The sequence below is a fragment of the Schistocerca serialis genome, chromosome 3, assembly GCF_023864345.2.
Source record: "Schistocerca serialis cubense isolate TAMUIC-IGC-003099 chromosome 3, iqSchSeri2.2, whole genome shotgun sequence".
Lineage (NCBI taxonomy): Eukaryota > Metazoa > Arthropoda > Insecta > Orthoptera > Acrididae > Schistocerca > Schistocerca serialis.
Genome location: NC_064640.1, coordinates 847,638,900 through 847,656,640, shown reverse-complemented (window position 1 = coordinate 847,656,640; position 17,741 = coordinate 847,638,900). Strand labels below are relative to the sequence as shown.

Here is a 17,741-nt window from a genome sequence, read left to right as displayed (position 1 = left end):
TGTCCAGAACGTCTATATTTCACCAGGTAGAGTTTCAAAGTCATCATAATGAGATTACAAAAGTGCTACAATGTTTCAATCATCATATTTGTGTGAAAAACATTTTTTTTGACTATGAAACTAAATAAGTCACAATTATGTGGCAACTTGAGTGCAAAACTGTGAAATTGTCTGCATCTGTCCATATACCAACAGTTGCTACCAGATAAAAATTATGTCTTCAATGAGCCAAAAATAATTAAATAATACCAAAAATTTGTTTTTTTGTTAGCTATGTTGTTGGTAAATGTGAAATATAAAACCACGTATTATGCAGTGTGCTTGTACTGCCATTTAAATAAGGTGTGTTCCATTTTCCACTCTTCTCCCACCTTGCACTGAGACAGTGTATCATGGCAATAGCGGAAACATGAAGGGAGGCTGAGCACTTTGGCCCTTGTGTCTGGGCATGGCCTGGGAGCTGAAATCTTGATCAACCCTGCTTTATGTTATCCTGAGAGAACTCAAACCCCAAATACACAATTGATGGCTGCAGTATGTAAGGCCATGACCAAGTAGCATAAGTTGCATAAATGCTCTTCCTTGGATACACCCACCATGACAATATCATCAGGATAGTTGATGCATGCCAGAACAGACATCATCAATTGTTCCAAAAATGCTGAAAAAATCACAGGTGTGCCAGCCACACCAAATGGGAGGCACTGATTTTGTTATATCCCAAAGGGCGTCCCAGTCACAGGGAACCTTTTTGGATCCTCATCCAATGCAACCTGTAAATAGGTTTCAGATAATTCGGTTTTAGCAAATAACTAGCCTCCTATAAGTCTGACCAAAAACTCATCCTGATGGGGCAAAGGGTGAGTGTCAATAATAGTGTGAGTGTTATCGGAAACTTTATAGTCACTGCAGAGGCGCTACTCACCATTTGATTTTTTAGCAGACAGTTAGGGTAGGCCACATATTTGTTGTAATAGGCTGTAAGACTCCAAAATCATCAGCCTATACAATTCCAATTTCATTTGTTTGTTCGAAGCTGCAGGAATAGAGCATGCATGTAAAAATGTGGCTGCACAGTAGGTTTCAAGGTAATGTGGGCTGTAAAATTAGTGGCACAACCTAAAACATAAAAAAATGTGAACTCAGAATCTGCGAATCTAACTGCTGCTAAAGGGACCTCATCAGAAGCGAGGTGCACTGCATCTGCAATAAAAAACCAGAAACATGGAAAGCATCCAGACCAAATAAATTGTTGGCACCAGCATCATCCACTACCAGAAGAGTTAAGGAATGAACCACAGATTTATACACAGTCAAGCTGTAAATTGCCCCAGAGCTGGAATACGTTGTTCAGTTGTAACTCGCCAGATGTTAAGTACACAGACACAATGCCAAACATACCAAATTAACATAGGTTCACCAGTTCAGCAATGTCAGAGCTGCATATGTGTGTCCACTTGTTGCCTGAACTCTTTGTCTATTACTCACACTTCAATAAACAGTTTGTTAAAAGTCATAAGCAATGGAGATACACAATTAACACCTGCAGAAGAGGGCTTGGAATGACGCATGCAAAATATTATATATAGTGCACGCAGCTTCTGCACCCTCATCGACAGTGACAAATGACAACCAACCACCTCGCCCATCTTTCCCACACTGTTTCATGTAGCATGTCAAGGCTATGTGCCCTAGGCACTGGGTAACTTGCCATCTACATCTACATGGTTACTATGCAATTCACACTTAAGTGCCTGGCAGAGGGTTCATCGAATCATTTTGATACTACTTTTCTACCATTCCACTCTCAAATGGCGCGTGGGAAACAGGAACACCTAAATCTTTCTGTTCGAGCTCTGATTTCTCTTATTTTATTATGATGATCATTCCTCTCTACATAGGTGGTTGTCAACAAAATATTTTCGCATTCAGAAGAGAAAGTTGGTGATTGAACTTTCATAATTAGATCTTGCCATAAAGAAAACTGCCTTTGTTTCAGTGACTGCCACCCCAACTCACGTATCATGTCAGGTGACACTCTCACCCCTATTATGCAATAACACGAAACAAGCTGCCCTTTTCTGCACTTTTTCGATGTCCTCCGTCAATGCCACGTGGTAAAGATCCCACACTGTACAGCAATATTCCAGCAGAGGATGAACAAGTGTAATGTAGGCTGTCTCTTTAGTTGGTTTGTCGCATCTTCTAAGTATTCTGCCAACAAAGCGCAGTCTTTGTTTCGCCTTCCCCAAAATATTATCTATGTGGTCTTTCGAATTTAAGTTGCTCATACTTGTAATTCCTAGGTATTTAGTTGAATTGACAGCCTTTAGATTTGTGTGATTTATCATATACCCAAAGTTTATCGGATTTCTTTTTGTACCCATGTGGATGACCTCACACTTTTCTTTGTTTAGTGCCAACTGCCACTTTTTCCACCATACAGAAATTCTCTCTAGATCATTTTGTAATTGGAATTGATCGTCTGATGATTTTAATAGACAGTAAATTACAGCATCATCTGCAAACAATCTAAGGGGGCTGCTCAGATTATCACCTAGATAATTTATGTACATCACGAACAGCAAAGGGCCTATGACACTACCTTGTGGAACACCAGATATAACTTCTGTTCTACTTGATGATTTACTGCCTATTACTACGAACTGTGACCTCTTTGAGAGGAAATCACGAATCCAGTCACACCACTGAGACAATACTCCATATGCACGCAATTTGATTAATAGTCACTTGTGAGGAACAGTATCAAAAGCCTTGTGGAAATCTAGGAATATGGAATCGATCTGAGATCCCTTGTCAACAGCCCTCATTACTTCATGGGAATAAAGAGCTAGCTGCATTGCACAAAAAAGATAATTTCTGAATCTGTATTGGTTATGTATCAATAAGTCATTTTCTTAAAGGTGATTCATAATGTTAGAGTACAGTATATGCTCCAAAATCCTACTGCAAATTGAGGTCAGTAGTATGGGTCTGTAGATCCATGGGTTACTCCTATTTCCTCTCTTGAATATTGGTGTGACCTATGCTTATTTCCAGTCTTTAGGAACAAACCTTTCGTCAAGTGAGTGGTTGTATACAATTGCTAAGAAAAGCGCTATTGTGCCTGCATACTCTGAAAGGAATCTGATTGATATACTCCACCCTCCCCTCCTTCTTCCCCCAAGAAGTAACTGATGTCAAACTACCAGGAACAGAAGTTGCTGTGGTGACATCATACCAAGCCTCAGTCTAATCACCAACAGCATGAGATGCCTCAAAAGATTGACTAATATTCAACACTTCAGCCAAAAATAGATTATCAGTCTGTAGTCTGTATTGATGCCCCTCCTTTCCGGAGCCAATCTAATGGTGGCAACACAGACCATAGAATCAGCATGTGAATCCTGACAAGCATCAGTAACAAACTGATATTTGCAACTGAGGCCGTAGGACTGATGGGGCTATTTATGTCAACAATAGAACTCAGCATGTGCTGCAATTACATGCATGCACTTTTGGTGATAACTGGAGAAATTACACACTTACACATTTCATCAAATGAAAGTGATCATGGTTCCTGGAGTGGGACAAGATGGAACAACAACTGGTAAATTTGAGGGGAAATCCAAGAAGTGAACAAAGCCTTAAGCATGATTGCACTGGTGACACCAAAAACAAAGTGGTGTTACCTAAGCCACTTCTCATAAGCCAATTGTCTTCAGACCCAACACAATAATGGGGAAAGGGTAGTGGTTATGCTGACAACATAGAAGCCTACCTACACAGTCAGTGTGGCTGACAAATTTGTGGCAGCAACTGAAAGGGCCTCCTTTTCCTAAAGGAGAGATTTCAGCACTGCTTGCATGGACATGAGAACTGACAGAAAAACCAAATACACTGAGCATGATGAAGTGAACACCACACTCAACAGCAATTGTGTCATAATATTAGACATAAACAATAGTGCGGCCCAAAGAACAATGTTTGTTTATTCATGTACAAGTAAACAGCAAACATAGAAATGGGGAGAATTTTGGGAGAACAGAAGAGGCTCTCTCCTGGAACTGCAGAGTATGCAGTAGGAACATTTTGATTGGAGAACAGGAAAGGAAAATCTATGCCCTTCAGACACAGTCGGAGGGAGCAAGGAAGGAATTCATAAGGATCAAGGGAGATAGGGGGAGGAGGGTGGCTGGGAAGTGGCAGCTGGTAGGAGGATAGGAAGAAAGAGAACATTATCTGACAGTTTTATCGTCAACAGCAAAAACAGGCATCTACCACTACCAGAGTTACATGGAGAAGTGCCTCAGGTAGAATGAGGAGCAGGAAATATGCAGCACACTTCAACCATGGCCAAGAAGCCTAGGAATGTACAAAGTGTTAGGAAGAAGAAAGTGCTGCTGCTAGGTAGTAGCGATGGTTGAGGTGTAGGTCCTCAGTTAAAGGAAAGTTTAGGGGCAGCGTACCAGGCCACCAGTATATTCAAGCCAAATGCAGGGCTAAGTCATTTGATAGAGGACCTAGGGTCTTTATGTAAGGACTTCACAGAAGAGGACCATGTAGTGATAGTGGGTGGGATGGGAAACAGTTTGGACAGGGATGGGGCATATGACATAGGTGGTGACACGGACAAGATAGCTTCCCTGACTCATGGCACCAACGTACACTTTGTTGAGCTGTTCCTGCTTCATGATCAACCACACCTTGATGGAGCTGTGAGGTGAATCAATGTGGGGTTAAGGATGGCTCTGAGGACAACCAACTTTGCTCATGTTTCTCTGCTGCCCATCGGGATTATCAACAGATAGGGTTTCACTAGGCATGGCCTGCACCTAAACAGGACTGGGAAGGGAAGATTGATACAGCTGATTCATGAAAGTATAGGGAGTGGATCTTGGGCCACACATGGTCAAATAACTGTTGTCATAGGTAGGAAAAGTAGGTCTTTTTTAGGATAAATCCAGACACCAGGTTCCCCTCATAGAGATTATCTCAAGCAGTTCAAAAAATACTGAAACAATCACTCACAAGACATATTTTAACACTTCAAATTTCACACGTACCAGATGTCGCAAAGAAAAATAAACCATTGGAAAGAGTAACATGGGGCATTTCACAGACTTAACAATCCTCCATCAAAACATGCAATCAATAAAAATTAAAATACAACTATTAGAAGTTGATTTCCAATCTTTGAACTGCACAGTAGTTTGTATTACTGAGCACTGGTGTAGAGACACAGAAATCGAATATGTAATATTAACATTGTATGGAATGGCAACTATTTCAAGGGGTGGAGGATCATGTATTTATATTAGAAAAGGAATACAGTTCAAATGAAGACATGACCTCAGTACAGTAAGTGAAGACAAACACTTTGAAATATCAGCTATTGAATTAACAGGGCTTGATATAACCAAGAAATTAATCCTTTTGTGTGAGTATAGATATCCCAGTAGTAGTGTGGACATTTTTTTCAATAAATTAACAGAAGTTCTAGAAGTAGTCTGAAGTGCAAAGGTCAACATAATTCTGTGTGGGGATATTAACATCAACAGTAATATCATAGATGAATCCAGCAGCACCTTCATAAACATCCTTCAGAGTTTTGGCATGTCCCTATTGGTCAATAGTGCAACAAGGGTTACTACAATGACTGCATCAGTAATTGACCCTGTGGCCACAAATATGGACAGGGAAAAATGTGATTTAGCTGTAAAAGATCTCAAACTATCAGACAATCTCTGTCAAATAACAGTAGTAAAATCAGGCATCGAATCATTCCCTAAACTCCAAGTCTACAAATGACATCTATCAGAAGGAAACTAATGTGAATATGAAATTCTCTAAATTCTCCACATTGTTTGAATTTAACTTTGAAAAGGCATTTCCAAAAGTATGCATGTCTGTATGAACATCTCACAAAAAGAGATGAATAACAGCAGGTATTAAGAAGTCCTCCCAAACACTTAAACAACTCAGTTCCAACAAAAAGATCTGCAATGATCCAGAATTCTTAAATTTCTATCACAGATACAAAAAGGTCCTACAAGAATGTGCTGATTTCTGCAGAAAAGTCATTTAATGATAAAATAATATATAATGCAGAGAATAAAAGCAAAACAGTCTTGGATGTTATTAAAAAAGGAAATGGAGAGAGGCAAACAAATGCAGAATAACATACTGCGAAGGGATTGGGATAAGGTAATAAATGATCCACAACACTTAGCAAACTATATAAATGAGCATTTTTCAAGTATTGCCAACAAGTTACAGCAAAAATTCCCCAAAACAAATATAACACCTGCAAATAATGTTGCACTAAATACAATGATGTTACTTCCAACCACAGAGAATGAAGTTAATAAAACTGTTCAGTAACTAAAAAATAAAATGTCAGCAGGCTTAAACAAAGTACCAGTGTTTGTACTGAAACAATGCATAGGGATTATACAAGGCCCCTTAACAAATAAAATAAATGAATCCTTCACATCAGGGACATTTCCAGAGCAGTTAAAGCAGGCAAGAGTTGTACCTTTGCTTAAGAAATATAATGCAGAAGACACAGAAAATTACCAGCCCATTTCCCTGCTGTCAGCATTCTCAAAAATAATAGAAGCAATAATGAAAGACAGATTAATGAATTACCTGAATAAATACAATCTTTTAAGCGAATCACAGTTTGGTTTAGAAAGTGGCAAAAATACGAAGTCAGCAATAGTAGAATTCACAAAAGTTGTACTTGATGCTCTTGATAAAGATGAGTATGTCACAGGCATATTTTTGGATCTTTCTAAGGCGTTTGATACAGTCAACCACAAGCTTCTATTAAATAAATTAGAAGCATTAGGAATAAGAGGAGTAGCTAATGACTGGTTTCCATCATATGAAGCAGATAGGGCACAAAGAATAGAGAACACACACTTCAAATAGAACTAAACATTTAGTAAAACTCTTATCAGAACCAAAATACATTAATATAGTGGTTCCACATGGTAGCACATCAATGACTTTCCCACTTGTGTTACTCGTGGTGAAAAAATTGTCTTTGCTGATGACAGCAATATTATAGTCGTGGAGAAAACAAGAGAACTCCTTGCCAAGAAAGCAACTGAAACTCTCAAGGAAGTTTATGATTGGTCAATAAGCAATAAAGTGACATTTAACATGAAGAAAACTAATGCAATGAATTTCAGTTTGAAGAGGAAAAATGACCATGTTAAATTAAATGTAGATTTTACCTCTATAGACTGTGTAATAAATGCAAAATTTTTAGGAATGACTATTGATTCTAAGTTGAAGTGGTGCGAACACACAAAGGTACTTGCAAACAGAATGTCATCAGCCCTTAGAATCCTATCATCAGTGTGTAACATGCAGTGTCATTTAGTTACATATTATTCATATGTACACTCAATGATTAGCTATGGCATTCTTTTTTGGGGAACAAATGCACAAAATATGAACATAATTTTCAAACTTGTAAAGTTCTGTTCAGAATACTGGGGATTTTAACTGCTCCTTGTGAATTCATTCACCAGTCAATTGTACACATCAAAAATAACATTGGTAATTACTGCACAAACAGCTCTGTCCATGGCCATGCAACAAGAGATAGATAGACTCAACTTACATTTACCAAGAAAAAAAAAACATAAAACTCAAAACAGCACTTTCTACCAAGGAATAAAACTGTACAATAAATTACCAAAAGAGATTAAAGAAATTGCAGAAATACACTTCTTTAAAAAGACAGCTAAAAGTGCCTGTTATACAATATATTTTATACATTGAAGGATTACTTAGCTAAAACAGAGTAGGGGTTTGATAAAAAAAGTTATACAAATAAATAAATAAATAAATAAATGATGTTGATGATTATGATGATGATGATGATAAAACATACAACATTCCACATAACACCTTCACTTAGTTTTTTTTCCTTCTCTTTTCCTTTCTAGAAATACTTACCCCCTAAGCAATGCATGGCACAATAGTAACGTCTCTTCCTCTTTCTGAGCTCAACATCTCACTCTTTATGGAGGAATGCTGTTTCAGTTTTTCAGGATAGCAAATGGGAAGTTGCGGTACAGAAAATGGCCCATGTGCAGTGACTGATAGTGAGATATGACTGAACAGTGTGGCATTACATTATTTAACAAATTATTTGTTAAAAAAAGTATTCTATACCAGGAGTAAATCTAATGGTTGTCTCTAACTAGAAGTCTGGAAATGTGTGTGTCTACTAATTAGCTTATTTTAAATTGTTCTAAACTTGTAAATACTTTAACATGTCCAATATCCTTGTAATAAGAGATCTACGGATGAATAAATCTGCTGCTGCTGCTGCTGCTGCTACTACTACTACTAATACTACTACTACAAATGGCAGTTATTATGACTTGAAACCTAAGTTGGTTAGCTCTTTGTGTGCTACTGTTCTCAGTATCCATGGAAAGTGATTGAAGGGCAGTGAAAGTATGAGTAGGTGACATGTTGGACAGCTGCACCCCACCAAAGGACATGGAGATTGAAAGTTTGTCTGCTCTGTAACACAGATTAAGAAAGATCCAACAACAGAGTACAACACTGATGCAAGCACAAATGTTTCAGAGCACACCATGCTTTGCACATTGATATTTACTGGTCATTTTATGAATGTAATAATCTCTAATCTTCTTTATTATGTGTCATATCAATCTGGTATTAACAGTACTTAATGAGTCTTCATTTTACAGAGTCCCTCTAACAGGGATACCTGAAAAACAGTGATTATTTAATTCAGTATCCAGTAAAAATGTTTATCAAATATAATTATGAAAGGCCAGTATAGTGAGAAAAATATCAGTGGTACAGTAGCAATGTATGAATATCAGTATTGTTTTGGCAGTTTATTGATATTTCTAACATATTGGTGGTCTATCACTGTCATCTGTAGCCATTCATTTCAGTGAGTAGGAATAACTGCACCAGCCATCCCAGTTTCCCATTTGCGACTGAGTTAAGTGATTTAATAATGCAGTGAAGTGGATCTGTGTACTCCTGCAGGGAATAGAGTTTTACAGGAGAAAAGCTATCATTTGTAGGAACCCCACTCTACATTTGTGTTGTAGAGTGCTCCCCTTTTTTGTGAATAATAATCAAAGATGTCCATGTGACACTAAAATCATTCGTCTGTGTTTGTTCGTGGAATTTCATACAGGACCAGTCCTAAATTTTCTACTCCTCACCACTGATTTCTTTTTTGACCCTTTCACATTATCACAAGTGTTCCTCCCTTTCCTGGCTGTACTATCAACAGAGCATTAAAATTTGAAAGGAAATGGGAATCTACATAGGTCTTTTTTACCAGTATTCCATTAGTTTTTACATAAAATGGTACTTTAGATGATCATCAGCAGAAGTCCACTTATGACACGTAACTTGATTATATCAGTGCCCACATTTGGTAAACTGAAGAATTGAGATTTCTTTTGTGGATGTCTATTCAATTCTGCTGTTCAATACAGACCAAAACATAGTACTTGGTGTTCTCTTAATAATTTTAAATGCAGCAAAATTCAGTGTTTCAAATGGTTAATTATCACATATGTTCCAGTATACTGATGTGCCAATCACATTACAGCCCATAATTCAGGCTGCCCACTTGCTACAGGCTCGTAAGCTGGATGAAGATGTTCAGCATGTATGCAATATGTGTGATAAACTTTCACTGTTGCAGGTATGTATTCAAAATTAACTGTATCATTGTTTCAAATTGGTGTCAGTTATAACTGATTTATTAAATTTTGTGCATGATTAGATTGCTCATTGTGATGGTTCTTACATAGTAATGCATCCACTCATGTTAAAGACTGGTTTATATATCATATGGGTTAGGAAGAAACATATTTATAAAGACTTGTGAGCTACAGTTGTTTTTTCATTAAAGTAATTAGCATTTCTTGGTGCTTCATATGTATATTATACAACAACTGATGATATAATTCTCTGCAGCTAGAACAGGTTGTTCCAACTTATGTGCTTGTAATAATTTGTGGATTGCTCCAACCAGTGTTGGTGTCAGTGAGGAATTGAATTAGCCTGCATAGCAGCACCTTGTAATCTGACAACTATAAATGGTGCACATTATGTTATTGCCAACAACAAATTTGGAGTGTTACATTAACTAAAAAATGCAGGAAACAAAGGAAATAAATAATAAGGAATTCTATTAATAGTATGTAATATGTTCATTAGGCTTCTGAAGTTTGAGGTTTTTCCATATTAAGAGGAAATATTGAGAATCAAAGTGTTTGCAGTGTTACTGTGGAAGATTCATTGTAACCTCATAAAGAAAACTCCCTTCTTTGCTTTTTACTCTTGCTATGGACAAAAAAAGTGATAACATTAGTATATATATACCCAAACATGCACATGATCATGACCATATTTTTGTATAGGTTGTGAAACATTTTTGCTGTAATGAAAAATCCCACTAAGACAAAGTCAGTGTGCTGTGGTATCTTTCTTTCATTGAAGTTAGAAATACAAGATTCACATATTTTAACTTTGGTAATGGTGACAGATCATGGAATGAAACCAGGAAAGGATTGTTGAATAATTTAATTTCCATTTCCAAAATATTGAGCTCCTGCAGTCCCTTTTTAAAGACATGCTTAACTGGTTTATCTTGACTTGGTAATCAGTAAAACTAGTAACCTTAAAGAAGCCAGGTGACCCAAAAATGTTAAATTGCAGTTTCTCATTTGTGTCTCAAACATAGCTTTTCCAAGAACACTCAGATTTTGTTTTGCACATCAACCATTTAATTCTCCATCCATTGCAGTAACATTTTAAATTGTTCAGATGTATTTTTATGTCTGCCAGGAATGCTAGGTCTGATAAACATTTTAAATCTTTCAGATATTACACTTCTTTCCCTATCACTTTGGCAAAAGGAAAAGCTTGCTCACAAATGTTAAAGTAATTAACAAGAAATTACCAATCAAGCTAACTGTGGTGTGGTTAGGTATGTCCTCATACTTTGCATCCATATCTTTCTCCTGCCATGGTTGCCATGTCCAAGTTGCAGTGAGTTGCAATTTGTTGGGAAGGGAAACTCCTTAAATTCTCTGCAACTCCTTTGGAGACAAATATTATGCATCTGCTACCAGACTTATTGCTACAATAAACTTTTTTTTTCAGATGTAACCCTCTTGATATTTTGCTTTTAAGTCTGTTAGATCTCTGAGTATTTTGCCCTCTATCGGCTCCTAATGCCCTACGTGGGAGCATGTACAAGGGTGTGCTAAAAATTTATGCCTCCAAGTTTTTTATACATAAATTCTTAATGCATTTTAAATAAAGCACATGTTATTAACATTCTACATCTTTATTCTTCATTTATATATATTTTGCAGCCCTCTGCCATGAGAGGTCTCTGAATTGTAGCATGTAACATGGTGGTGAGTAATGTAAGTATGTCAGTGGATTAGAAACAGCATGCTAAAATCAGATTCTTGGTTAGAAGAGTTTGTTCACACATGCTGCTCCTTTAGTATGACAAAGGTACATCACAAATTAGCATTGTGACATCTGCAACAATCGTCCATCTTTGTTTCACTGTCATCGATCATCCTCCATACAATTCCAACTTGGCACAATCAAATTCTCATTTTTCCAAAACTTAAAGAACACCTTCAAATATGTTACTTTGACAATGAAAAAGAGGTGCAAGCTGAGGTGAGGTTCTGGGTCCGTCAAACAGGTCAAATATTCTGCAATGACTGTACCAAGAAATTGTCGTCTCAGGGAGAAATGTGTTACCAGGATTACTATACTGAGAATAGAGATACAGACTGCTAAGAATATTTGTTTTATTTAGGAATCTTAGAGTTTTCGTGTAGAAAATTCAGAGGCATTGCTTTTCAGGATGTCTTCGTACAGTCATGTTGTATGATATACATAATGGCAAAATTAAATGCTTCGTGGCATACACACCACTGCAGGCATCCATCTATATAAGTAAATGGAATTGTCTCCTCCTGCATCAAACGCATGGGGCTTTCATGGCTAACGATATCTGCCATTGTCAGTGTGAGAACACAAATGTGTTGGCATTTGTTATATCAGATATGGTGACATGATACTTGCAGACAGAATATCATCAGAATTCTATGTGGATGAAGTCTTAATGAGTATCAGCTGTTGTCTCTGAATTATGTACTATTTGTATGTACAATTAATTCTTCCTTCTGAAATTCTTCTTTGAGGAACAGTTTTGTCTGTCTCCATTTTATCAGATACTGAAGTTAGGAGAAAGTTGACATCCTTACAAACGTAATGTTGCAGCAGTAGTAGTAGTACAGCTATTAATTTAATGAATATTTCTGCTGTAGTTATTACTGCATTTTATTTTGTATGGTTCTAACTGCTACACATGTTTTTCAGATAATCAAAATACTCAATCAGTATACAACCATTGATGAATCTGAAGAATGTGTTCCTGTCAGCTTTATTTGTAGAATACAGGCCAAGCTCCTGGAAAGAAGTGAACCTCAGAAACAGGTATGGAGAAATGAGAGCAAATTGCTGCTCTTGCAATGTTTCATAACTACCGAACCTTTTAGAGAAATTGTTAGACGTCTATAAACCATGTAATGTGTTGCATTTTCTACACTGACAAAGGTACCACAATTAGCCTTCTTCATTTTAATTCCTCTCAGCAGTATGATGTTTTTGTAGTCCAATAAAAATTAATTAGTCCTGGAGAGCTCTTTGAGAGTAGTGTTCCATTTCCTGACTGACCACCTCGATAGCTTTGACAGTGACATCTCCCACAGTTTCTCCCTGACCTATACTATTACTCACTATCTAGTATTTTGAGTGTGAAATCACTGATCAGCAAGATGGTTGAATGATACGACATCCAATCAATTCCCTAAGGATGACAGCTGAAATTTTGTTAGCTACATGGGTTTAGACTATTTTTTGTTTATAATATACTTAGTTGTGAATGCCATATATCCATATTCAATCCCATCTAACTGTTTAACCTTTGCAGATGGTAAGTACCTAATAAATAGTCAAGATTTAGAAAGAATGATATGGTGTCTAACAGTCTCTGCAGTACCATAGTTTTAAATTGCAGTGCTAGTTTATCGTTACCAAAAGACAAAAAAAAGTTTTGCAGCACCTTAGTACCTATAGATATGTATGGGTAAGAATTCTACAGGAGCAGGGAGGGGAAGAATAAGCCTTCAGGAAGAAAAAATATTTACCATGAAACAAAGCAATCAGCAAAATAAAAGCAGTCTGAAAATGCATATCCGTATAACCAAAAACTGCTGCTGGGTAACACTGAAGACTGTATTCTTGAAGTCTGTCTCCTCTTCAGTGGCAGCCCTCCTGTGGTCCAGAGTGGTTTCTCCTTCTGTAGTTAAAAAGTTGCCTTCACAGGTGTTGCAGCAGGAATCTTGGAAGATCATAGGAAACTAGTCCTGTACTTCAGCTATTGAGTACGAGGGGTATGCCCCCACAATGGTTACATGATCTGCCCAACTCTCCCCCTCCCTCTCCCCCTCCCCCCTTCCCTCGCCCTCCCCCTCCCTCTTTCTCTCGCCCTCACCCTCCCCGTCCCCCTCCCCCTACCCCTTTCTCTCGCCCTACCCCCATCCACCCCACCCCTTTACCCCTTTTTGTGTAGAAAGGATGGCACTATTCCAGCTGGGTAATAAAATTTATTGCATTGAGTCAGCCTAAAGGTTTCATTGTGCCCTGTACCCATTGCTCTTTCACACTAGAGAGGCATATTCCACGGCAGACAAATAATGTCACTGTAGTTGCACAGATTGTTGTACAGTGGGCAGCAGCTGGACTCTTGTCCCGGGAGCGATTGGTCCCTGCAAGCAGCAGCCACTTGGGCGTGGTCACTCATTGGCTACCTCTGCAAGATTCCTGTTCGCCTTCATTCACCACTGACACCTGTTGCTTGTGGCTCTTGTGACAGTCATATGCCAAGCACCAACTGCAGGTGTCAGCATAGCTGTGTGTGAGTGGGTTGCAGCCAGCTGGCCAATTGCTTGCTGTCATCCTGCTGACCACCTGCCCTCTTCCCATGAAGTGAGGGCATGGTCGCCTCCTTGCACTGATGCAGTGCTAACGTAATGGTGCGAAATAAAATATTAATTTTGGCAGCCACCTCTTTCTGAACCTTCACCAGCCTGCTACCTTGCCTCAACCATTTGCTGTCTGCCATCCTTACATTGTAGTAGCCCCTCCATCTCAGGCTTGGCTATAATTGGCACCAGAATTGGTGGCGTCTCGAGTAGGCACCAGATGGTGCATTGTCCAAGCAGCACGATGTCTGGACCACTGCCTACAGTGTCAGCACAGTAGGGGGAGTGAGAGAACTATTGGTTATCTTTGTTGTGTGTGACAGACATGGGATCTAGCAATTACTATCACCATAACTTGAAATTATTTGGTTTAGGTCAGAGCAACTGGATAATGTGTCTGAGTTTCAGGACAATGGTAAGGCTCAGTGTTTGGAGGATGTTAGATATTCACAATGTAATCTGCTCGGGAATTCTGCAGTGTGGGCTGAGTGAGTATATGTAACTTGATTTACATTCTACAATATGGCCATGTTGCAAGGCTGTATATGGAGTGTAGTGTTAATGATAAGGTGTAGTTTGTAATTTATTTATTTTTTCAGGTTGTGAACTGTTGCATATTTATACTTTGTGTATTGTGTGTGGATGATGAGTAAAGGTGTTGCAATGGCAGTCACACATGGTAAAGTTTGGAGCTTAAGGCAGTTCATTTTTTGAAAGAAAAGATAGTACAGTTGTCAGCAGATAAAACAGTAATGGGGGCAAACTGCAGTTAAGGATGAGGAAATGGCATTGCTCCAGGCACCAGACCAAGTAATAGATCAGCTGCTGCACGCCCCCCCCTACCCCTCCTTTTCCTGGAAGGTCATCTGAGGACGTGGTGGTATTTGTTGAGGACCCAATGATGTCAGCAGGTATTGGTGATTAGTCCAATGTTCAGTTGTTGTTGGTGTCAAAATTACATCTAGTGGAAGAACTGAAAACCACTGTGGGATATACAGAGGCACTAAGAAATCATAAATGTTTGAGCAGATAAACTAGGGGCTTCTCAAGAGGTACAAGAAGCAGAGCTGTGCAATGTTCTTTCAGGAATGATTGAGTACTGTTACAAGGAGGCATTGACAAGCCATAGCGGATTATGCCAACAGAATATGCAAGGTGAATATATACATACATATGAGCTGGGACAGAAGAATGAAGCAAATATTCAATACAATGGAAAAACAGACAAGGTTGAAAATTTCACTTTCATTTACGCATTGACAAGTTTTGGCTTGGGATACATTTTCAAATTATGCAGATAGTCAAAATGGTATTTCCCAAAATATAAGACCCATATCAAGATAACAAACATGTATACCCCCCCCCCCTGCAGGTATGGGGATTAGAATAGGCCTGAGGTATTCCTGTCTGGCATACGAAGTGACTAAAAAGAGTTTCACACATTTCGGCCTTTATGTGATGGTCCCCTGTATGGTTTGACCTCCATTCTCAAAAATTTTCCTGAAGAGCGAGCCAATTGGTGAAGGGTGTCTTACAAGGTACATCATGTCCATCATGCATTGAGATCTTTAGCCCACTTTCTTGCTGTCGCATTGCAGTCCTGCCCATTCTCCATCTCTTGGGTGAGGACAAATTCCTGGGTGTGTGTTCCACCATGCACTATGCAGTGTCAATGTCTGCGTTGACTTCTTGGCACCTGATATCCAGCACGGTAGCCAGTCCGTTATGGTGGGGCTGCCATGTACCCTGTTGGTTGTAGCCCCTGACCACACAGGGACCGCTCTGCTGATGCCTGTGCCATTAACTCCCCATGTATGCCAAGTGGTAGATGCCCATCCTCCTGGGGCATCAGGTCTCCCAGCAATGGCCATCCTGCCAGGTGGCCTTTACTGCAGCTGGGTGGCGCCCGTGGGGAGGGTCCCTGGTCGGAGTTGGTGGCATCAGGGTGAATGACAAGCGATGAAGAGTAGTCCATCATCTCTTGCTGGTGGTGAAACACTAGCAGCCTCTAAGCGATCACAAGCTCAATTCAACGCACAGAATTATGAATAAGAATCGTTATCCTCCCTGGCCACACCATGGGAGGAATGTCAGGCTAAGGATGGCGACGGATCTTATTCACCCCAGTACCTTGAATGTTCGAGAGCTGATGGGGAATCTTTCATGACGATGAATCCTCACTTTTTTGTTGAGCATTTAGAGGACAAGTTCGTGGAAGTGGAGGGCTTGTTCAAAATGAGATCTGGGTCAGTCTTGATCAAAACCGCATCCTCTGTCCAGTCACAGGAGTTACTTGCTTGTGACAAGCTGGGGGATGTTTCTGCAACCATCATGCCCCACAAGAGCTTACATATGGTCCAGGGTATCATATATCACAGAGACCTTCTTGTGCAGTCCGACGATGAGCTGCGTGCCAATTTAGAGCGGCGAGGTGTACATTTCGTCCGGTGTGTCCACTGGGGTCCGAAGGATAATCAGGTTGCCACCGGTGCCTTCATCTTGGCCTTTGACGGTGATACCTTGCCCAAGAAGGCCAAGGTGATGGTCTAATGGTGTGATGTAAAGCCCTATATCACTCCGCCGATGTGGTGCTTTAAGTGCTGGAAGTTCGGCCATATGTCTTCCTGCTGAATTGCCAGCGTCACGTGCTGAGATTGCAGACGCCCATTACATCCCAATACTCCATGTGCCCCACCTCCCATCTGTGTCAACTGTGGAGAGCACCATTCACCTTGCTCGCCTGACTGCAGGATTCTCCAAAAAAAAAGGAAAATAATGGAGAACAAGACTCTGGACAGACTGACCTACACAGAGGCTAAGAGAAAATTTGAACACTTGCATGCTGCGTGTATGACATCGTCTTACACCACCGCTACAACAGTTCTGGCACCATCAGCTCCTCCAACCCCAGTCACCTCTCAGAGCCAGAAGACTACACCTGCCCCCTTGATGGTGGGGGCGTTTCCCTCCCTGTTGCTCCTGCACCACCTACTTTGGGAGCAACACTCCACCAACCATCAGGAACGTCCGTCCCCACTTCTAAGCTGGAGAAGCATAAGTCTTCTTCAGTTTCTCTGGCTAGGAAGGGGTCCCTTGGGTCACTCCCTTCCCAGGTTTCTTCTAGTGGGGAAGATGACACCCGCCAGTGGCTGAAGAGACCAGATGCAGCTGGTTGTAGTGCTTCACACTCATCCTCAGTCCCAGAGACTGAGCCAGTGAAGTCCTTCCAGCCAGGGAAACCCAAGGAGCAGCAAGAGAAATCCAAAAAGAAAACCCCTAAGACGAAGGAAATTTCAGTGGCACCCACACCACTGCTACCTACAAGCTCTGAGTCTGACGACGAGGTGGAGATTCTGGCGTCTGCTGAGGACCTAGATCTCACCAGACCCTTAGACACAATGGATATAGACTGCTCAGGCAATAAATCGGAGGCAGCAGGTGACTCTGAGGCGTAAACTGCCTCAGTGAATGTTCCATGTCTTCCCAGTCTCACGATGTCATCCTCAAGTTGAAGTACGGCTTGTTTTTCCACCGCCTGGCTGAGCTACGGCAACTGTTAAGCTTTACACCTGCTATCTGCATTACCCTCCAGGAAACCTGGTTCCCAGCAATGCGAACCCCTGCCCTCTGTGGCTATAA

The 17,741-nt window shown here is 39.9% G+C and overlaps 1 protein-coding gene across 1 annotated transcript in view; it reads left to right on the top strand.

Moving 5' to 3' along the window:
- Nucleotides 1-17,741, top strand: part of LOC126471259 (unconventional myosin-Va-like) — a 131,350-nt gene that overhangs the window by 101,276 nt on the left and 12,333 nt on the right. The window contains exon 7 of the mRNA XM_050099378.1: nt 9,602-9,724. Within this exon, the coding sequence (XP_049955335.1) occupies nt 9,602-9,724 (123 nt within the window). The remainder of the gene's footprint in view (nt 1-9,601; nt 9,725-17,741) is intronic.